Genomic DNA, 9,947 nt, shown 5'->3' on the forward strand with positions numbered 1-9,947 from the left:
CCTGAGTCATGAAAGAGTCCAGTTTCAAGTCATACACACACAGATCCCACTGACAGGCAGCATAAAACAGTGTTCTAAACTGCTGTCCTCAAGAGCTGTAGCCCCCTATGACTTGTGTTCCCTTCTCCTGCCACTGCCTCATTTTGCAGGTGCAGGGCATGGGACTCCTTGCCTTGCACAGGAGACTGAATTGGACTGAAAACATGGCTAATGGTGACAATAGGAAACTTTATTTCCACAACTACGTCAACTTCAGCATTTGGATGCACGCAGAGGAGGAACACAGGCAGGACACAGCAGGCCTTTGACCCTGAGGCTGCCTTTGGGTCAACAGGCATTGCCCCAAGGAAATGGTTGTGGTCCACTGCAGCCTGCACAGGATCCTGTTCATCCTGCTACTAAGTCTTTTTTCCCATTAGGTCTTGTAGGATCTCATGTACCCGAGTTAAGAATTGCACCAGTATCTGGTATGGATGTGGAGCAGGTGTAAACCAGCCTGATTGTGTTGGTGTTGGCCTTGGCCACTGAAAGGGGGTTGAGCTGAAGACTGGCTCTGGCACTGGAGTAGCTGTTACAGCTGGACATGGATGTGGAGTGGGTGTAAACCAGTCTGATTGCGTTGGCATTGGCCTTGGCTGCTGGAAAGGGGTAGAAATGAAGGCTGGCTCTGGTGTTGGAGTGGCTGTTACAGGTGTTTGTGGATGTGGAGTGGGCGTAAAGCAACCTGATTGTGTTGGTATTGGCCTTGGCCGCTGAAAAGGGGTTGAGCTGATGGCTGCCTCTGGTGTTGGAGTGGCTGTTACAGCTGAGCACAGGCCCATCTGGACCAGGATCCAGTCGTAGAAGTGCTGAGTGGAGGTGTAGACTCCCGGCCGTTTTGCTCTGGCACAGCCTTTTCCCCAGCTGGTCACTCCAACAAGCCAGAAGTAGTTGGCATTGTTATCTTTGCACACCAGAGGACCTCCGCTGTCACCCTGCAGCAGACAAGAGAGGATTAAGGTGATGTTGGGTGGCTGCTGTCAGCACTAGGGGCTTGCTTCTCTCTTGCAGCCCCTGCCACAGCTGTATTCCGGGCACAGAAGGGCTCTGCTCAGAGTCTTCAGAACCTTAGCTGGGAACAGGCTGGGGGGCTGTAAGGTAAGGCCCTCTCTCATATCTGCAGTGATCCTGGATGCATGGAGGATGGATGATCCAGCATCTGGATATCTGGGCTGCCAAAAGCACTGCATGGGCTTTCTGGGCATAGTGGCAGGCCTCAGGGACATGGACACTAGGCAAGGACCTGTAGATATGGGGAAGGGGAGGGAAGCCTCACCAGTAGTGGGAAAGTGACTTGCTAGGAAGAGCACATGCTGGGTAGTGTTTGGGCAGTGGTGATGGGGCTGTCTGCTGCTGGGGGCTGGCTGACTCGTAGTACAGTCCTACCTGACAGGTGTCGATGCCACCCTGTGGGTAGCCAGCACATAGGTTGTGGGTGTGGATGGTCCCAGCATACCATCGGCTGCTGTTAACAAGCTGGATATCAAGGAGACGGACCTTGGCCTCCTGCAGGACATCACCTGATCCCTGAGCTGTAAGCACAGAAAGGAATGAGCACTCAGCAGCTCGCTGCCAGTTCTTTTCCTCTGTCTGAAAGTGAAGCCCTTCCCTAGGGCTTTTCTTTGCCTCTGGAGCAGCCATCAAAGTGCTGTGTCCCTTCTGTCTGGCTTTGGGTGGCAGGCCAGGCCCATCTCTCCAGAAGCATACATCCTGCAGCCTGACTCTGGCTTTGGCCTCTGCTGTTGGGAAGCACAACCTGTCTCCCCAGCGTGCCCAGCTTGCCCTCAGGGCATGAGTCCTTTTTGGGAACTCACCTTTTGTACTGGTGGAACTCCAACCAGCAATGTAGCAAGTTTTCAGCTCTGACACTGTAAGAGAGGCGTTGGGCACACAGGCAAGCTGGATGTAGTCACTGCACTCCACAGGCTGGTCCAATTCCACCAAGGCAATATCATTCTGCTGCGAAGAAGCAGCGTAGTGTTGGTGAACCAGGAGCCGCTTGATATGGCGCAACTGGGCCTCAGGGCCCAGCTGAGTCAACTGGGTGGCCCCGATCAGCACGCGCCACATGGTGATGTTCCTGGAAGGCAGAGAGAGAGGGGTGAGAGGAAGCAGAGCCATGTGCTGCATCAACTCAGCACTTCCCTGCCTTCTGCTTCCCAATGCAGAGAGGAAAGCAGTGCAACTGAAGGTGTGACTGCCTTAGCATGCCTTAGGCTCCAGGAATGTCAAGCTGGAGGCTGCTAGGCAGCAGTGGCACGAGCCCAGCCTTCTCCTGAGCAGTTTCTCAGCTGGGCTCTCTACTGCCCAGGCACTGGGCTCACTGCAAGGAGACAGGATGGGAGTAGTATGTGGTGCTGTGGACTAGGCACCTGCTTGTGCTGTGGGGATATCCCCGTTCTCTACTCCTCCTTACCTGGCCTGGATGAAGCAGTTGGCTGCCGTGAGGACCCACTGTGGGCTGATGAGGGACCCTCCACATGTATGACCAGTGCCTATTTTCCTGGGATCCTGGATGCTGACAATCCAGGGCCAGGCCCCTGGCTGGGCACCTGTGCCACCCACAATATGTGGCACGCCATAGTCAGAAGCCATGGGCCGGAGCCCGCAGGTGTCTCTGTAAGCAGAAAGTCATTACTGCTCTGTTTGACTGCTACTGCTGCTCAGGCTATGTCTTTCTGCCCCAGCACCTGGGCACTGGCAAAAAACTGAGGCTCCCACATGGGGTTTGGGAAGCTGTGGTGTGGTGATGTGGGACAAGTGGGTCCCCTCCAGGGAATCACCTAAGGGTTGCCCAAGCTCCCTCCCAGAGTCTGGGGCCACTTACCCACAGGTGTCCCAGGTGCCATGTGAAGGCCTGAATATGGCCAGCAGGATGAGGAGGTACAGCAAATTCATCACTGCCAGTGGCATGTGTCAACTGAAAGAAACAAAAGGTTGTCTCCTCCAGTGTCACCACTGACCCAAGTGCCCACAGCACTCATGTTGCCCATGGCACCTGCAGCCTCAGGGCTGATGTCACAAAGTGTTGTTCCAGGTTCTGAGCACGGAGCACTCAGGGGATGGGGGAGGGGTAACACAGTCTCATAGAACCATAGAATGGTTTGAGTTGGAAGGGACCTTAAAGATCATGTAAGGAAAAAGGTGTTCCATGCCCAGCACCTGCAAAACGGGTCTACTGTGGGCAGTCAATTTGGGCACAATGGGAAAGAGTGACTCCAAAGGCAGTGCTTAGTCAGAGAGGAGGGTACTCATAGTGACAGAGTAACTACTAGGATGCTTTTCTCTGCTACCTCTCTAGCAGTCATATCTGCTAATTGATTTCCAGCATTAGTTAGTGTGTTTCCAAATTGATGAGCTTTACAATGCATGAGAGCCACTCTGATTGGTAACTGAACATTTGCCAGTAACTGTTTAATGACATCTTCATACTTGACAGGAGTTCCTTGTGCTGAAAGGAACCCTCTTTCTTTCCAGATAGCCCCATGGGCATGTACCACTCCAAAAACATAGTTAGAATCAGTCCATACGTTGACCTTCTTACCTGCAGACAATTCTAGGGCTTGCTGCAGAGCAATGAATTTAGCCTTTTGTGCAGAGATGTGAACAGGTAACGGATCAGCTTTGATTGCCTTGATTTGGGTCACTAGTGCACACCCAGATTTCTGCTCTGGACATAAAACTGCTCCCATCTGTGAGCAGTTCCCAGCCTGGATCTTCTACTGGAATGTCCCTTAAATCTTCCCTGTAGGAGTAAACCTGCTCAACAGTTAGAAGACAGTCATGTTGTGAGTCTCTTGGCATTCTGGCACAGATTCAAGGAACATATCTGGGTTCAAGGCGGTGGTTGTTTTCAGTTCTGCATCGTCCTGTTCCAACAGGACAATTTGATATTTGTGACTTTGATTTGGAAATAGCCAGTGACCAGTTGTTTGGAAAAGCACGCCACAAGCCCTTCTCCATGCCCCTAACCTCTGAGCCAGCACACCTAATGCAAGGTGTGAGCATTCATGCACAAACAGCATGGAAGGTTTTGTCAGGTCAGGTAATCCCAAAGCAGGGCTGACATTAGAGCTCTCTCCAAGTCTCTGAAAGCTGTCTGGTATTCTGGAGTCCACTGAAGTATCTCCTCAGGGTTTCTCAGGGTCTCATATAAAGGTCTTACCAACAGTCCCTAATTAGGAATCCATAGCTGATATCAATCGACTATTCCTAAAAACGTCCCTAATTCAAATACAGACCTTGGCTCTGGAGTTTGGCGAATCGTCTCCTTCATTTCAATTCTGAGGCTTTGAATCCCTTAAAAATGGTGAATCTCAGATATGTAACCTCCTTTCTGCCAATTTGGGCCTTCTTATTGGATACCCTGTAACCAGTTTGTCCCAAAGAGTTTGGTAAACTAATAGTCATTTCAATGCATCCAGTTTGAGTTTCTGTAGCTATCAGCTACATATTGCAGCAATGTGATTTCTTCATTTTCCTTTTTCCATATTTCCAATTCTTTTGCCACTTGGTTCCCAAAGTGGGGCTATTTTTGAACCCTTGTGGGAGAATAGTTCATGTTAATTGGGTTTTACAGCCTGTTGGGGGACCTTCCCGTTCAAAAGCAAGCAAGGATTGACTTTCAGTTTCAAGGAGTATGCAGAAGAAAGCATCCTTAAGGTCCAAAACAGTAAACCACTAATCAGAATCCTTAATTGTAGTTAAAAGTGTATAATGATTTGCTACCACTGGGTGTGTTCTTTATCGATAGGAGTATTTTATTCTGATTCACATTCCTTTAGTAATCCATGTTGCACAAGTTTAGTAATTAATTCCTCTAACGCTTGCCTAACTTTTCATTCTAAAGGATATTAGTTTTGCCTTACCAGTTTGGAGTCTGGTTTCAACGGTATTCTTACTGCTTTTGCTGCCCTTGATTACCCTGGAGTTCCACCAACAGAGTAACAGCTTGTAGTGGTTTGAATCTTGTTTTCCCCCAGAGGCTAAGAAAAGTGGTAGACCCCAAGGGGTGGAAACCCCTGGAAGTTTTGAAGTTTTGTCCAATGGGCGCTCCTGCAAAAATGGAAACATATCACAAGCACCAGAAGAGATGAGTTGTAGTTTTGGTTGTTGGTAGGAGAGGTGGCCATGTTGTACAGCCACGAGGAAGGGGCTCTGAGCCCCTCGGGGCCTTTGGGGCCTCCCAGCCCCTGGCTGGGGGGGGACTGCAGAGACTTGGAACAGTGTTAGACTGGACTAAGTGTTTGTGGTTAAGCTGGGAGATGTTTCTCTCCATCCTGGGCAGCGGAGACAGAGTGGAAAGCAGAGACAGCAGCGGCAGATGCAGTGTCCAGAGACTGGCTAAGAGCCAGGAGAGATAAGATGAAGCAGCAAAGGCGTTACAGCCAAGCAGGAGGGAACTCCTGGAAAGAGAGAGAGAGAGAGAGAGAGAGAGAGAGAGAGAGCTGGCAGCAGAACTACAGAGTTCTGGGGGTAAGAACTGATACCACGCCCCCCAAACTCCTTTGAGACCTCCTGGAAGGAGGAAGATGGTGGACTCTTGCTTGAAAGAGCCTTGAAGTGAGACATGCACTGCAGAAAGGAGCTAGAGAGCTCCAAGAGGAATGCAGAGGGGGTGACCTTGACTCCCCCCTCGCACTGCTGCCAAGGTGGCAGCCTGAGGCAGTGGCACAGAGGCCCTGCAAGGAGCTTGAATCTCCTGGAGATACCAGACCGTCATGAAGACCCCCTGTGTCTTCGTGATATGACCGTGGTGGAACGACCTTGTCTGGGGTGAACGTAGCCCACGGAAGACCCCTTTGCCTGCGTCAAGGGGGCCGAGAGAGGCTTGGAGGCCTCCCTCGTGAGTGCTGGCAGAAATCCAGCTATCAGCTGCTGCATGCATGTGGAGAGGACAGATGACTGCTGCTGTAGAAGATCCTGCTGCTCCGAAGAAGGGATCTGTCCTTCTTTCCCTCCTGGACTTTTATTTGGAGGGGAGAAGAGATCTGATCCATTGTAAATACTATATGTCATGGTAGAGATAGTTGTGATCGTGTGTATAATGTGTTATAATATTTATTTGTACAGTCATTGTAATATATTCCCTTTCCCCTACTCTGAGTCTGGCATGTTTTGTCTGGAAAGCCCATCCCACATTAGGTTGGGGCTAGGACTAGGGAATTGGATTTTGGGGCTATCTCAAACCATGACACAGCTTTTTCCACCTCCTCTGGGATTTCCTCTGTAATGTTTGGTTGCTGTAACAACATAAAAACCTTGGCCTCCAGGATCTCACTATCAGAAATTACATACTTGTATTTGTTTATTTTCAAATATTCTCTCTTTCCTAACAAAGGCATTGAGCATTCAGGCATATGTAGGAATTGATGTGTTAACCACTGTTTACCTATCTTGAATTTTAAAGGATGGAAAAATGACAAATTGAAGCTTTACCCTGTCACACCAACAAAGCAAGGGAATTACAAAAGTATAGTTAGAAAAAATAATCCCCTGACTTGGAATTCCATTGTGAATGTCCTCAGGAAGGGGACCTCAGTTTGTAGCAGAATTTGTGCAAAAATTGTCTAAAATATTAGGAATCAAATAGGATTTGTGTACTCCTAGGAGACTACGATTTAATTGGGAGGTTAAGAGAATGAACCAAAGCCTAAAAAGGCAAATACACAAAATCTGTCAAGAAACCTCACTTAAATGGACACATGCTCTTCCTCTGGCATTGTTAAAAACTAGAATCCAGTCAAGCTGCAAGGAAAAGGTAAGCCCATGTGAAATCTTTTATGGGAGATGTTGTGGTTTGAGACCCCCAAAAATCCAACTCCCAAGTCCAAGCCCCCCTCCCACAACTCACCCCAGTGTGAGAGGGGTTTTCCAGACACAACACAAGACTCAATATGGGGGGAAGGGAATTATATTACAATTATTACACAAATAAATATTATAATACATTATATACATAATCTTAAGTATCTCTCCTATGATAAAGCAGTATTTACATTGGATCAAATCTCTTTTCCCTCCAATAAAAGTCCAGAAGGGAAGAAGGAAAGATCCTTTCCACTTTCAGGGCAGCAGTGTCTCTCCTCTTCAATGCAGCAGTCGTAGCTAGATTGTAGCTGGATCTCTCTCTCCATTACACACAAGGGGGTCTTCTCTCACCCCTCTTGGCCCTTTGAGTCCAATCGAGGGTCTCTCTCCCATGGACTGCGATAGCCAGGACAAGGCTCACCTCATCACGTCATATCATGAAGTGCAGGGGCATCTTTGTGAAAGTCCCTTCCTCAGGGGATTTAAGCTCCCCCTGAGTCACAACGTTTAGGGCAGATTTCAGTTCAGTCTTTGCCCTAAACATCCTATCATAGCTCCTTTGCTCTGTCTCAAAACTGCCAGCCTGGTAGCAGCAGAGGGGCAAGGTCACCTCCTCTGCATTCCATCCGGCCGTTCCAGTCCAGCTTCCAGGATGTCTATGAGCTATCAAGTAGGAGTCCACCCCCTACTCCCAGGAGGGGTCTCAAAGGGATTTTGGGGAGATTCAATTCAGTCTTACCCCAAAACTGTCTTTGTTGAGCTTAGTCCTCTCTCTCTCTCTCTCTCTCTCTCTCTCTCTCTCTCTCTCTCTCTCTTTGTGGTCTCAGAATATGGCCACTTCTCCTCCAACTACATCATCATCCTTCATTTCCAGTCTGGTGTGATATGTTTAAATTTTGCAGGGGCACTGATTGGGTTAACATCAAGTGACACCACCCCCTTGGGGGTTACCATTTTTTAACTCCAGGGGGAAAACCCTTTTTCCCCACCACAGGAGACCATATCAAACTGTAACTATTCCTGGAGAGAAGCATGTGACAGGTAATCACAGTTTAAGAGAATATGTAATCTCTTTGGGAAAAATACTTTTATTACTGCATGAGTTTGTTGTTTTAGCCTCACTGGAAACCTTGGATATTCATGCACAACCTCACCAGCCGGGAGACTGGATGTATGTCTGGACATCGTGTAAGGAACCACTCACGCAGGTGGGAACAACAATTTCAAGTTCTCCTGACTACTCACATAGCTGTGAAAATGATGGGTGGAGACTCCTGGATTCACTACACATGAATCAAGCCAATTCTGGACCCAGAAGGACCACACTGGACAGTGCAGCAGACAGCAAATCTGCTACAGATAAAGTTGCAACAGAATCAGAGACTCTAAAATGAGAGATGTTAAAAGGTTTATCTTTGTGTTGTGTTGTTTGTTCTCAACTTTCCACTCATTCAGATGAAAGTATTCAGATGGTGGGCCTTCCAACATCAGGTGTATTTTCCAATGCTCTTTCTCCAACTGGAATGATGTTACTTTTAGACAGAAAAGCAGACCAACCCCCCCATAGATTAAAAAATTTTGTCAGTAAAATGGCAGTTATTGAGCCCTCTTGTATTCAAAGATGCCTAGAAGGAGGACCAGGTGTAGCCCCCCACCAGAAAATGGAATCACCAAGGAATGATGGTGGAAGATTATCCCAAATGTCATTCATATTTACATGTGACAGGAACAAGAATTTTAAATACACGTTGGTGGTGTATTCCAGATATCATAGGATACTACTTGCTTTGCAGAAACCAAGCTAGAAAAGCTCTATCTCCTGCATGGCAAGGAATATGCACCTCTGGACCTGTAGTACCAAAAATAGGTGTCATTGATAAATCAGAATTCCTCAGAGAACATCAAAGATCTTTTACAACAAGCCACAAATGAAATTTAAATCCCTTGAGAGGTCCTCTGGATTCCACCAGTTTGTGAGAGGAGTTTTACCATGGTTAGGAGTACCTGAATTGCAGAAAGATGTAGTTACATACCCAGAGTAATTAAACAAATAGAAAACTAAACAAACGTAATTAGAGCTTTGCAGCAAGAAGTTATCAGCCTTTCAAAAGTAGTTAAACAAAACTGAACAGCTCTAGGTCTGATTCTGGCTTCCAAAGGTGGTGTGTGCACAGTCATTAACACCAGTTGCTGTGTATATGCAGATCAGACTTTAAGAATTCAAACTGATTTGGTAGAAATTAGAAAAATCACTGGAATTTTTCATAGAATCATAGAATCAGCTGGATTGGAAAGGAGCTCTGAGATCATCAAGTCCAACCCTTGATCCGCGACCACCGTGGTTACTAGACCATGGCACTGATGCCACATCCAATCTCATCTTAAAAACCTCCAGGGACAGAGAATCCACCACTTCCCTGGGCAGCCCATTCCAATGTCTGATTAACCTCTGTAAAGAATTTCTTCCTAATAGCTAACCTAAACCTCCTCTGGCAGAGCTCCAGACCATGCCCTCTTGTCTTGCTGATAGCTGCCTGGGAGAAGAGACCGACCCCCACCTGGCTACAACCTCCTTTCAGGTAGTTGTAGAGAGTGAGGAGGTCCCCCCTGAGCCTCCTCTTCCCAGACTAAACAACCCCAGCTCCTTCAGCCTCTCCTCATAAGACTTGTGCTCGAGTCCCTTCACCAGCCTTGTTGCTCTTCTCTGGACCTGCTCCAGCCCCTCAATATCCTTCCTGAACTGAGGGGCCCAGAACTGGGCAAAATACTCAAGGTGTGGCCTCACCAGCGCTGAGCACAGGGGAAGAATCACTTCACTGGACCTGTTTGCCACACTGTTCCTGATCCAGGCCATAATGCCATTGGCCTTCTTGGCCACCTGGGCACACTGCTGGCTCATGTTCAGTTTCTTGTCAATCCAAACTGCCAGGCCCCTTCCTGCCTGGCTGCTCTCCAACCACTCTGTGCCCAGCCTGTAACGCTGCAGGGGGTTGTGGCCAAAGTGTAGGATCCAGCACTTGGCCTTGTTAAACCTCATCCCGTTGGAATCAGATCATCTCTCCAGTCTGTCCATGTCCCTCTGAAGAGCCCTCCTGCCT

At 48.2% G+C, this 9,947-nt stretch overlaps 1 protein-coding gene across 2 annotated transcripts; it reads right to left on the reverse strand.

Moving 5' to 3' along the window:
- Positions 1–208: 208 nt before the first annotated feature.
- On the reverse strand, positions 209–3,042 carry LOC135402904 (acrosin-like). Of its 2 annotated transcripts, XM_064636431.1 has the most exons (5): positions 2,867–3,041; positions 2,456–2,656; positions 1,854–2,119; positions 1,426–1,571; positions 209–974 (listed from the first exon to the last, which is right to left on the reverse strand). In XM_064636431.1, the coding sequence occupies exons 1-5, from the start codon at positions 2,950–2,952 to the stop codon at positions 399–401; spliced, it is 1,275 nt and encodes a 424-aa protein (XP_064492501.1). In that variant the 5' UTR covers positions 2,953–3,041; the 3' UTR covers positions 209–398. The 2 variants fall into 2 exon arrangements, with proteins under 2 accessions (XP_064492501.1, XP_064492502.1); XM_064636432.1 differs by lacking the exon at positions 2,456–2,656 and having other exon boundaries at positions 2,867–3,042.
- Positions 3,043–9,947: the final 6,905 nt, after the last annotated feature.

Source organism: Pseudopipra pipra, chromosome 26, assembly GCF_036250125.1.
Source record: "Pseudopipra pipra isolate bDixPip1 chromosome 26, bDixPip1.hap1, whole genome shotgun sequence".
Taxonomy (NCBI): Eukaryota; Metazoa; Chordata; class Aves; order Passeriformes; family Pipridae; genus Pseudopipra; species Pseudopipra pipra.

Coding starts and splice junctions, on each gene's coding strand:
- LOC135402904 (XM_064636431.1), bottom strand. CDS start 2,952: ATGCCACTGGCAGTGATGAATTTGCTGTACCTCCTCATCCTGCTGGCC. Junction 2,120..2,455: donor AACTGCTTCATCCAGGCCAG/GTAAGGAGGAGT, acceptor TCTGCCTTCCAG/GAACATCACCATGTGGCGCG. Junction 1,572..1,853: donor GAGTTCCACCAGTACAAAAG/GTGAGTTCCCAA, acceptor CTGTGCTTACAG/CTCAGGGATCAGGTGATGTC.